The sequence below is a fragment of the Cryptotermes secundus genome, unplaced genomic scaffold (genome assembly GCF_002891405.2).
Source record: "Cryptotermes secundus unplaced genomic scaffold, Csec_1.0 scaffold160, whole genome shotgun sequence".
NCBI classification, from domain to species: domain Eukaryota; kingdom Metazoa; phylum Arthropoda; class Insecta; order Blattodea; family Kalotermitidae; genus Cryptotermes; species Cryptotermes secundus.
This window is the reverse complement of record NW_019745080.1, coordinates 3,596,347-3,609,442: the sequence shown is the minus strand read 5'-3', so window position 1 is coordinate 3,609,442 and position 13,096 is coordinate 3,596,347. Positions and strand designations below refer to the sequence as shown.

The 13,096-nt window shown below is 43.3% G+C and overlaps 1 protein-coding gene across 1 annotated transcript; it reads right to left on the bottom strand.

Annotated features, from left to right (window-relative positions):
- Positions 1-382: 382 nt before the first annotated feature.
- LOC111874863 lies at positions 383-7,142 on the bottom strand. The gene is made up of 2 exons (XM_023870714.1): positions 7,055-7,142; positions 383-1,683 (listed from the first exon to the last, which is right to left on the bottom strand). The coding sequence occupies exons 1-2, from the start codon at positions 7,140-7,142 to the stop codon at positions 383-385; spliced, it is 1,389 nt and encodes a 462-aa protein (XP_023726482.1).
- Positions 7,143-13,096: the final 5,954 nt, after the last annotated feature.

The following is a 13,096-nucleotide window of genomic DNA, read 5'->3' as shown; positions in this document are numbered from 1 at the left end:
GTTTCCGATTTACAACACCTCACTGTCCTTGACGTTTCCTTACTATAGATACAGAATGTAGCTACACGGTCGATCAACCTGAATACAGTGTGAAATGATGATTTTGCTGAATGTTCATCACACTGCTCTGGAAACAAATACCCACGCCCATATCACGCTTTCCTGAGCTACTTGCTCGTGTGTGAAGGTTCCCCAACAAATGTTGCCCACGGCACGGCACAGAAACACGCCTCTATATTCACGAACCAACATTTACACTTCAGAGCTTTAGGCTTTTATAACCGATTCTTAATGTAACCTGACAACTGCCGGAATAATTTCGTTGTTCTCGATGTCATGTTGCGCAAACTGTTTGAATATCAGCATTCTGGTCACCCAATTTTTACAATTCAGTGAAGACTGAATGCAAGCAGAAGTGTTCAGGGCAACTGTTGCGTGTGTTGGAAGTAACGGCTGCAGGTGTTGAGTGTAATATTTGCATGTGATGAAGGTAACGGTTGCCAAGTGATGAGGGTAACTGTTGCGTGTGATGAAGGTCACGATTGCCAAGTGATGAGGGTATCTGTTGCGTGTGATGAAGGTCACGATTGCCAAGTGATGAGGGTATCTGTTGCGTGTGATGAAGGTCACGATTGCCAAGTGATGAGGGTATCTGTTGCGTGTGATGAAGGTCACGATTGCCAAGTGATGAGGGTATCTGTTGCGTGTGATGAAGGTCACGATTGCCAAGTGATGAGGGTATCTGTTGCGTGTGATGAAGGTCACGATTGCCAAGTGATGAGGGTATCTGTTGCGTGTGATGAAGGTCACGATTGCCAAGTGATGAGGGTATCTGTTGCGTGTGATGAAGGTCACGATTGCCAAGTGATGAGGGTATCTGTTGCGTGTGATGAAGGTCACGATTGCCAAGTGATGAGGGTATCTGTTGCGTGTGATGAAGGTCACGATTGCCAAGTGATGAGGGTATCTGTTGCGTGTGATGAAGGTCACGATTGCCAAGTGATGAGGGTATCTGTTGCGTGTGATGAAGGTCACGATTGCCAAGTGATGAGGGTATCTGTTGCGTGTGATGAAGGTCACGATTGCCAAGTGATGAGGGTATCTGTTGCGTGTGATGAAGGTCACGATTGCCAAGTGATGAGGGTATCTGTTGCGTGTGATGAAGGTCACGATTGCCAAGTGATGAGGGTATCTGTTGCGTGTGATGAAGGTCACGATTGCCAAGTGATGAGGGTATCTGTTGCGTGTGATGAAGGTCACGATTGCCAAGTGATGAGGGTATCTGTTGCGTGTGATGAAGGTCACGATTGCCAAGTGATGAGGGTATCTGTTGCGTGTGATGAAGGTCACGATTGCCAAGTGATGAGGGTATCTGTTGCGTGTGATGAAGGTCACGATTGCCAAGTGATGAGGGTATCTGTTGCGTGTGATGAAGGTCACGATTGCCAAGTGATGAGGGTATCTGTTGCGTGTGATGAAGGTCACGATTGCCAAGTGATGAGGGTATCTGTTGCGTGTGATGAAGGTAACGGTTGCCAAGTGATGGGGGTAACTGTTGCGTGTGATAAAGGTAAGGTTGCAAGTGTTCAGGGTAACTGTTGCATGTGAGGAAGGTAACGGTTGCAAATGTTGAGGGTAACTGTTGCGTGTGATGAAGGTAACGGTTGCAAATGTTGAGGGTAACTGTTGCGTGTGATAAATGTAACGGTTGCAGGTGTTGAGGTTCACTGTTGCATGTGAGGAAGGTAACGATTGCAAATGTTTAGGGTAACTGCTGCGTATGATGAAGGTAACGGCTGCAAATGTTGAGGGTAACTGTTGCGTGTGATAAATGTAACGGTTGCAGGTGTTGAGGTTCACTGTTGTGTGTGAGTTGGCAGTAACAGTAACTGGATGCTACAGGTTCCGAGTGTGACGCATGTGTTGAAAATGATTGCTGTGGGTGCTTGCACGAACTTTTGTTGGAAGCCGGGGGTAAAACGATATTGTGGTACTTGTGGATGAGGGGGAGGGCGATTTCTACGGGTGCTGGAAAACTGTTGTGGGTGGAAGGAATAAATGCTGACAGTCAAGTCCAGTAAATTGTTGTTGGCCCTCGTCAGCATTGGGGTCGAGCCCCGTCGGGACTCCATAACCATACTTTTGTTCTTTCAAGACTTTAACGTGTTCTGAAATGCTGGTTCCTCTTCGAGGAGATGATGTGTCTGTTAGTGGCCACTCCACCTCTAATGGGGAGTGAATCTGGTGGCTCCCTTCTCACGCACAACCACGCGGAGTAAATGTATCCTATGCTGAGAGTAACTGTTACGGGTGTTGTGGTGGTTACAGTTGCAGGTTCTGCGGGTGATTGTTGCAGGTGCTAGATCGAGCTGTTGCGGTAGCGTGGGGTAAAGAGGTACTGTGGTAACTGTGAAGTGTGCTGGAGGTGAATATAGGCGCTGTGGGTAACTGCTGTGCTCTAGTCGGAGGGAGTAACTGATGAAGTTGCTCGTAGTAATTATTGCAGGTGTCGGAAGCAATGCTGAAGGCGTTGGGGTAACTGTTCAAGGTTGAGTGCCGGTACTGAATCTGTCATACAAGCCTACTGCAGGTACTTTACGGTCTGTGACAACGACCGCTTCAATACCAAACGAATATTACGTTACACACTCGCCACTGCATACGGACTGAATCACAGACACAAAAGCACAAGAATGAGAGAAATGTCCTAGTCCAAACAACACAGCAGAACACTCCTGGAATCAGGGTTGCAGAATAAACAAGGGAAAAGCAGAAAACATCATAAAAAAGGAAACACGATCGCTGGGAACAGAGACAGCGGCAGTATTTAGCAGACCTGGCCATAAGCCAACCAAGAATGAGCTTCATATGGCTGCCCGCACTACGGGATTCGAGGTAACCAAATTGTAACACAGATTCAAATTACAAACAGCCATGCCTGGGCCGTCCCGGTGGGTCATTTGGTTAGTCTACTACTAGCCTAGCATTCGAAAGGTTCACGATTCAATATCAACCTACTAATACCAAAATAAGCAGTGTATTTGTCAGTAGAGGTAAACAACCAAGCACGCAATGACGACTCTTAAATATAAGTTCCAAAAAAATCGTATACTTACTCATGGAGCTGAGCCCTTCTTGAGGAGCGGAAAATTCTGCAGCTACTCAAGAATTTCCCAGCATTTTATGTAACCCGAAGGTTCATTACCGTGTTCGCAAGAGCCCTCCACTGATCCCTATCCTGAGCCAGAGCAATCAAACCATACCATCCCATCCCTCTAAGATCCGTTTTAATATTGTCCGCCCACCTATGCCTTGATCTTCCCAGTGGTCTCTTTCCTTCTGGCTTTCTCACCAATATCCTATATGCATTCCTCGTCTCCCCATTCGTGCAACATGCCCTGCCCACCTCATCCTCCTTACCAAAGATTCGTATACATATAAAAATATACATTACAGTCAATCTATGGTGTTCGACACAATTTATTTCGGTCTATACGTCATATGTTATTAAAATAAACACTAGAGCGAAAAGTGTATTATTCCATCACGTTTGATGGGGTTTCTGTCTTTGTTGACAGAGAGCAGGGATGAAATGTATAAAATCAACAAAACAATGACCTACCATGAGAACTGACAAATCTTTAAACCCTTAATCAATTATAGGATTAAAGGCAAAGTTTAAACAAACACCTCGCCTGTTTATGCACAGTTTATCAAACTGTGAGTACATAAATGAAGAAAAAAGTAAGGATTAGTATACAACATAAACATGTTGGCATTCAGTTAACCCAACGATTGGAAAAAAGTATTTTTGTTTCTGATTTTGGGGGACAAAAACATAAATTCCACCAACAAAAACAAATTCTACATTTAGCCAAAAATAAACATTTACTCTTCGGTGAATATGTATCAGAAATAGAATGTAAACTGTACTGTTCGTTTGCATGATAAATATAATTAACTGTAACATATCTATCATCCCCAAGCACATAAGATATGCCTCCTTCCCTACTCAGCATTCATAATCATCATAATAATGCAGCCCAGCATCGCACTGGTACACACAAATGGTTATAAGATACTTGGACATGGCCAGGTCCGCTTAATGTTGCGTAGCAGTGGACGCAGGTACTCAAGATATAGTATGTTTTGTCTCGGCAGATGCAGCACAGAACTACAACTGAAGATATCTTTCCGATTAGCTTCTCCTTCTTGTAATGAATCCCTTTTTCGGGCTTAAGAGTCACGATCGCGGATGGACGATCTTTAAGAGCGATACTCTCGCCTGTACATACTGTAATGTCACGTTTGTGGGATGCACCGGCAGTACACGTTCGGGTAATCAGAATTCACACCCGCATATCAAGAGTAACAGTCTGACTGCTATAAGCGGGGACCCATTCAGAAATTCTACTTCAACTGAGACTTCGGCAAGTCTCGCCTTCCGAGTTCATATAAATCGGTTTCCTTAATGGCGAGGCCGTCCCTGTCCCACTACGTCGACTTCCAGTTCTACTACTTCGAGTTCTAGCCCTGCTATTTCGATTTTCAGTCCTACTACTTCGAGTTCCAATCCCACTACTTCGAGTTCCAGCTCTACTACTTCTACTACTGCCCAAATAGACAGGCAATAATCATCTCATTCGATGCTACACCTTCCAACTTCTGCAGTATATGCAGCGCCGTTACATAACTGATGAAACAATCAAATCAATCTCAATCCTTACTTTCTCTCCATCCACGACCACTCGCCTTGTCATTCGCTGCAATTCAACATCTGCAGATAAACCAGCGTCATTAATATAACAATCAATCAATCAATCTTGAATTCTTGTGACACATCTCGTTACGCAGTAAAATACAGAAGTGTCTCTGTGCTTAATTAATTAAGCAGAAAGTCATGAAGACGTACGGCAAAATTGGGGTATAATTCCACCATTCTTGACCTCAACACTGTATAGAGGTAAACGGTCAGCTTCACGCCCCTGCCATCTTACCCTCCGAGAAGAAACCTCGGTATCAATTTGAGATGAGGCTGGGTGGGTTCCACAGCTGGTTTGGACCCCGTGGGGTAGAGATTCCTGCCAGGAATTGGACCCCGGCCGTCCAGGGCATAGCCCGTTATAATAACGACTGAGTTATCTTGGCCCCTTTTCGTTGTTCGCTATTAAATATGCATTCACCTGGCATCGATCAAAGATCCGTCTGTTTTCAGGTCAGGCGCTTAAGTAAAATGAGGTAATCATTTCTCCCTTTACTTAAGTTACTGCAATGAAAGTCTTCACACTTTACTTTCAAAATTTTAAAATGATCTGTGAATTTGCTAGCTCATCAGCTATTCTGAATTAAGATGCCCTATACTTTTCTTTCGAGTATTTCCAGGGGGTTTCATGGACAATGCTGGAAGATACAAACTAACAAAGACACCATCTTTCTCCGTTTACTTGCAATAATCATCTCCACAAGTCCAATCTATTACTAAACAAACTTTACAGATAAGTCAACGCCTGTAAATAACTTGAGCATGACAGAACAGCGAACATCCACAAATGTGCATTCACTTTCACGCGACATCCAAACACTGTCACTTCCGGCAGTGGTTATGACAATATCACAATCCGCAGGGCCGGGATTTTCCCGTATCTTCATCTTGACAGTCCATTTGATGACGTAAGAGCTAACGAAGAAATAACGGCCACAAGCAATGAAATCCGCCGCACCTGCCGTCATCCTTCAAAACTTCCCACGGCCATTCTGTCTACCAAGTATCCTCACAAGCACTATCGCAGGATATGACGACCCAGGCTCGGGTCGAATCCTGATAGGAATATCGCTTATCTTTACGTCTCCCAATGAAATTCTTGGCGATTACCTTGCAATATGTCACTACAGCTATTACTAGAAACATTGTGTTCAAGCGTCACATTGTGTGTGTACAATTTACCGTTATGTTCACTCACCACAATAGTGTGTATAACTACACACTATTGTGGTAACATAGTGGTAAGTTGTCACTACAGCCTCTTTCCACCTCTCTGTACAAATACCACTAATAACATCTGTCCATCTCATCTGACATTGCCCCCTACAACATATTCAGGTGAAACACCGTCATTTTCCTGGCCTCTGATTTTCACTTTCATGATCTTTTTACAGACGGTAGGAATCCGCCCGGCCGCACTAGGTCCTGGGATTTACTCAGCCTCTAACAGAAATGAGTACCAGGAATTAATTAAATAATTTTCCTGGGGAGTGAAGCGCGGCCGGCGCGTAAGACTGACAACCTTACCGCCATCTTTGAGCCGATTGTCAAGGTAATGTGGGACCCTCAACGTCTCACAACCCTATGGGCCTTCACGGCCTGTTACAGGGATAGCTTTACTTTCTTTACTTTTAGGACTCCGTGGACAGGTGATCAGCCTCTACCTAAACACAGGACAACACAGACGCAGAATAAACATATATACACGTATTGTACATATCAAACACCCATGCCTTGTTTGGGATTCGAAACCACGATCCGGGCTTCAGAGCGAGCGAGGACAGTAAATACCTCAGACCGCTCGGCTACCATGACCGACGAAACACAGTCATTACATCGATCTAGTCCAAAAGGTAACTCGCCTGGATCACATCAAGGAGATGCCCGGTTATCCTCGGATGTTTCATAATGTCTTCAGTGCCTCCAAGCAAATGACATGGTACTACCTCCAAAATTATTTACGTCATTCGACGCTACATAGCTGAACAGCAGATACAGCGTCGCAAAATAACCTAAAAGAAACATTGCATCACCATTACAATAATCACCACCACCACCACGATCAACGTTATCGTTTGTCAAGTCATCGGTGATGTAAACATCTACTGTCAACAAGATTCTATGTCAACCTCGAGACTTGCAAGCAGCGCGTGCGCATAAGCGACCCTTCTACTCCCCTCTGTACAAGAGGAGAGAGGCGATACAGCGGAAATTTGTTTCAGGTCTACATACTCACGTGCGTGTATTTGTACAGGGCTACATGCGGGATCAACGTTGATAATGCACACAAACTTGCTGACAGGAAGTCCATCACGGATACTAATGAAGGGGTTGACAAGACAAAGAAATCTGGATCACATCTTATACTGGCAAGAGGCATTCGGGCCCAAGACCCAGTTAAACGTGTACTAAGTCTGCAGCAGCACAGGAATTACACAGAGTTCCGTTTTCAGGTTTCCACTGCGCTGAGTCCTGACACCGCGTGGCGCTGTACAACGTCGAGGAGCGCACTGGCGACATCTTCATGGTCAACTATAAAGAAATGGCCGTTCAATAACTCAAGCTGTTAGTCGCTGGTTTTCCACCGCGGCGGCCCGGGTTCGATCCCGGGTCTGGTCAAGTGGGATTTGTGGTGGGCAAAGTTGCGCTGGGGTAGGCTTCCTCCGAGTACTTCGGTTTCCCCTGCCAATCTTCATTCCACCAACTGCTCCACAATCAACCTCACCTATCATCTGGGGCTGGTACAATTGAGGCCAGAAGTGGCCGCAGTACAAAGGACATGGTGTCACAACCTAAAAGACCACAAGCTGAAACTGCACATTAGTATCGGAATATCAGCATGAAAAATGGAGCTATATAGAGATGTCTAAAAGGAATTAATGCTCACCCTTGCCAATAACAATTCAGTGCCCTGAAGAGTTATATTTTCTGGGATGTAATGCCTTGTAGTCCGTTGAAAGTCAATTGACGTATCGGAAGAACATGTCATCTCCATCTTCGGGGTCGTCGAAGAAGACCCCAAGCAAGAATCCAGCTCGAAGCAAGCTCTGCTTCCTGCCTGTATTCACGCTGGTTTCCTGCTTGGCTTATTCTCCGACTCTAAAGATGAAGGCGACATGTTCTTCCGAAACGTCAATTAACTGTCAACGGACTACAAGGCATTACATCCCAGAAGACAGTACTCTTCACAATCACCGGTGTGACAACCTCAAATCCTACACAACTCAGTTTATAATAAATATTACTCGAAGTGTATTACAATAAAGCGACAGTAATTTGTAGAACGTTATACCTTAGATAAATCAGAAAACAAAGAAAACTGTGGCTTTTGTGGGAAAATGTCGGTAAGATAAAAATAACTTTAAACCACAAAAACAAGACACAGAAGCCTCACGTACTAAATACCTTCAATGCAAGGTTACTCTAAGACGGAACACTATTCGTTGAAAATCTGACAACTGAATACCAAGTTCTCCGATATTACATCCCTCTTGTGATGACGTTTAATGCAAGATTACAAGTATCTTCATGCCTCCGTATTTATTGCGTTCAAGTGACGGTTCTGACAGGGTAAGCCGAGTTCTCGGATCACGCTTATGTATAATGGTTTCACCACAAATACGGTGAGGTGGTGTGGAGTGGACTGATGGTTTCACCACAAATACGGTGAGGTGGTGTGGAGTGGACTGATCTGGCTCACGCTAGGAGCCTGTTGAGGGCTCCCCTGAAGAAGGTAATGAACTTTCGAGTTAAATAATTCGCTGGGAATTTCTTGTGTAGCTGAGCGACTGGCGGTTTCTCAAGGACTCGGTCCATAGGATGAATGAGTGGGTCAGTCAGTCAATCAGTCGGATGGATGGCTTCACCATGGACACCCAATATTTTTATCAAAACATAAGATATCACTCTAAGAATAACACGTCTATTTGTACTGTGAACTATGGTATTCCGGACTGTGACACCGTGTAGTTTGGCAGATGGCTTACATGTTAACACACCCATCAATCGATGATGTCAGCGCCATGAAGTGGGCGGAGCGAATGAAACGTGCCCATGAACGCGAGAGTCTGATTGCGATATTCAATTCATGCGACACAAGGAAATGAAATACTGTTCGTTTATGTGACGTAATTGACTCTCAGCATATATAGGGAGGTCAGTCTCATGTTAAGAAAACGTGACTTGTACATGAAAGAGATGTGGTTCCAGTCTCTCAACCGAAAGCTCGTATTTGCGTTGATCTTCTTAAGGAAAATATCAGGGCATTATTTTAACAACTAGTGGAATTTAACCTAAAAATTCAAAACCCCCAAAATTTGATAATTTCGGTCCATTCTTATGCGTTTACATCCTTGGAAGTCATAATTTCATTGAATAAGGGCCCCATAAACTCGAAATGTTCTATAATTACGGTTTCATAGAATAAGAAAAATAATTAAAAAAAAAAGGTTTTACAGGTACGTTTTGAAGCAAATAGCTACACTATAATACCGACTGCAGCATTGCCGTTTACCGCTGCCATCTTACGGTTTTGCCGTAAGTCAGATTAGTTCTGCACCCGGTTTCCAGGGAAACGACATAACGACGAACCGGAAGACACTAAAACAAACAGTGACATGATTACAATAGAGCCCCACATAATCTTAAACAGAGATATCCGCTGGAGGTTAAGTTCGTATCACTGAATTTTGTTAATATTTCAATAAAACTTACAAATCTTAAAGACGTGAACGATTTTTTTGTGTTCTAGGTTGTTGTGGAGTAATCTCCTTTTCACGCGGTGCTACACCAAAGATGGAGGTATATCTACCAGACAAGACGGTCTCACATCCTAGAAAACCGTAACTGTGATGCAGTTCAATTTAAGCTTCGTAAAATTTGGGAATATACATATATGGACCAAGTAAAATTCCGCAAGATTCAGCAGTGAACGCGCATACCAAATTTCATGTAAATCTGTCTCATGAGTTTTGAATGTGAAACATGTGGACGGACAACAAGGATATCCGTACTGAGGTTATCAGCTACAGCTGTTGAATGGAAGACCCTGTAAACGGAGTTCTGCCACCTGCTTTCCCGCTGCTTTCTAGCTTGGCTTTCTCTTCCAAGTCTGAAAATGGAGGCACCATACTTCTCCAAACGTCAGTTTCGACTTTCAACGGACTACACGGAATTATATCCCAAAAGATAGAACTCTTTTGAGTTCTTACAGCCTTCAAAATAAAAGAATATTGGGCCTTACTGACATGAGACTCGTAGGGTGGATGGGGCGAAATTCTAATCATGTTTCAGACAAGATGCCTGAATTACGCAGTTACGTCGTTGGGAGACTTGAGTCAGTAGGGTTCATAACACGTACCAAGCACCCGGCATTTAATTAAACTTCTGGCAATAAACAGTTGGCAAAATTTGCTAATTATTTAGAGGAGCAAAAATCAATATTCCCAGAGCAAACTTCTGAGATGATCTTGTGGAGCTAAACACATTTTCACAGCCTGTCCTTCTCTCAAAGTTCTGACATCAATTTATGTCAGTTTAAGGTTACTTGTGACAAAGACCATAAGAGAATTTCACGACGAGTCATAAGTTTCAAACTTTGATAAAACGGAAATAAAGCACACACTTTACCCTAACACGGCGCTACAGCTGGCTGTCACGCAGCTATTCAGGATATTAAATCATGAAGCCAATGTAACTCGTAGCGTCTAGCACAAAAATTAAAAGATTTCTACAATAATACAAAGAAAGGGTTGGTAACACTGAATAGATGTTCAACATTTTATAATACTGTCACGTGATAGGGTGCCCACTGGCGAAGTGTGGATTAGTAACTGGATTTACTGAGTATGTCTAAGGCGGCGCCACAGCTCAAGCGGTTAGTCGCTGGCTTCCACCGCGACGGCCCGGGTTCGATTCCGGGGTCTGGTCAAGTGGGATTTGTGGTGAACAAAATGACGCTGGGGCGGGTTTTCTCCGAGTACTTCCGTTTCCCCTGCCAATCTTCATTCCAACAAATTCTCCATCGTCATAATCACCCGGGACAGGCTACAATAGGCCAATCAGTGGCCGCCGTGCCGAGTGGGCCCTTAGACTCCACTACTGAGTGGAGAGGAGAAACAGACTATATGACAAAAATTATTTAATAAGGATATTAATCAATTGGTTAATTTGTTCATCTATTCATTACTTCACTTCTACATCACTTCCGATTCACCATTCACAACCCCCCAACGATTCCACAGCATATATAACAAATGCAACGGAAAAAGTAAGAATCGATTAAAAGTTTAAAATTATTCGGTAAACCCAAGAATCGATTAAAAGTTTAAAATTATTCGGTAAACCCAAGAATCGATAAAAAGTTTAAAATTATTAAAATGTTCTTGAGTAGCTGAATTCATCAGAGTAGTAATCAATATTTCTTTGCCTCTCACAGCTACTGGGTTCTGCTGGTAGACAGAATTGAGCTGTTCAAACATTATGAATCTGAACGCAGAATTTTGGAACCACATGGGACTGCAACCGAACAGAACTCCGAGGGACGAAATTGCAATCCATGCTCCGCGCTACAGTCTGTGTGTCACTCCAAATTCCATTCTCGGAAGGGAAATTATCACGCAATTTCACGACGCGAAACTGATCACAGTGTCCACGGAACCCATTTCCTTTGCAGTACGTCATACTGACAGACAAATGAAATTCCTAATTGCATTTGCGCTTGAATATTATAACGTGGGAACGTGTGGCGCACTCCATGTGGACTGATTCTTAGGCTATTTAACGACGCTGTTTCAGACTCCAAATAATTCCAGAGTAGAGTATATAAATGTATAAAGTATGTCAGCCTACACAACAAAATTCTCAGTCTATACAACATTCTGTATTTAAAAACAAAGTGGACACTATTATATCAACATTTGTTCCTACTTGGGCTACGTTTCGACCATTATATTGGGTCATCATCAAGGCTACAAAGATATCAGTCTCAGTTGTTGAATTGCATTCGACTATTTGCATTTAATTCTTCAATAATGATCCTTATTGTGCTCTTGAGTCTTTTAAATGCATAAATTGAATTAATTACTAGATAATAAAATTTAAAAATTAAAGACTAAAGATTAAAACATAAAAATTGAAATTGTACGAAATATGTAGCTTCAATAAAAACACATGTTGATACAAGATCGTCTACTTTGTTTTTAAATACAGAATATGGTTGTGTAGACTGCATACTTTTATACATTTACATACCCTATTTGTAACACGCAACACGATGCATAATATTAAGATTAATCCCACAGTACTGCATGTGTAACCGATAATAGCTCAGCTAATCAAGGAATTCCCCGCCTTTTACGGAATGCGAAGGTTCGCGTAAGCCCGCACTGGCTCCTATTCTGAGCCACGTTTCAATCATCATGAATGGTGATCAAGTAAAGGACTGGAAGGAGTGGGTCGTGGTCTATTTGCTGGTATAACTCAGTATCTGCCCGACATACACAAACCAAGTACATCCCTATTACAACACGCGGTAACGTAGAAGACTAGAAAGACCAAGAAGTTGGTCGGTGGACAATGTTAAAATAGGTCTTACAGAGATAGGGTGGGGTGGTATGGACTGGATCGATCTGGCTCAGGATAGGGACCAGTGTTGGGCTCTTGTGAACACGGTAATGAACCTTCGGGTTCCATAAAATATTGGGAAGTTCTTGAGTAGCTGCACAACTGGCGGCTTCCCAAGGACTCAGCTCCATGAAGTTGGTTACTTGAGGTAAGCTCTTGCAGTGCACTTTACTCATGCTGAAATATAATTCGCATTACGAAATGTAATGTCGTCACTACGCCACCGTAAGCCGTTCTTCATACAAACGAATGTTACGCTTCGAATCTCAGCTTATCAATACGCATGTGGCAACACTGTAACACCGTGGGTCACGTGTCGTAGCTTTACGGCACGTAAAAGAACCTCATATCTCCAAAGTAGGTCACTGAGCCAAATTACGGACGTTTCCCGCCCAACAGCAGTCTCTAATACCTCTGGTAGATGGGGGAAGCATTATAGATACCTCTCAGCTAGTAGAGCCGGTCTCGCTGGCTGGGCGGGACTGATGGTAAGCACCAGTACCGGTAGGATATAGAGACTGGTAGAAATCATAGAGGGAAGCACAACGGACCAATACAGGTCTAAGTGCATGGGGAAACCCACCCTCTCCAAATAACTAACTAACTAACACTGTAACACTGTTTCTCTTATCACCAGTGTCATTATCTGAGGTGAAACAGAAGACGTTTCTGGAGTTGCCTTCATAATATCTTCAGTCAGGAGAAAGTGGC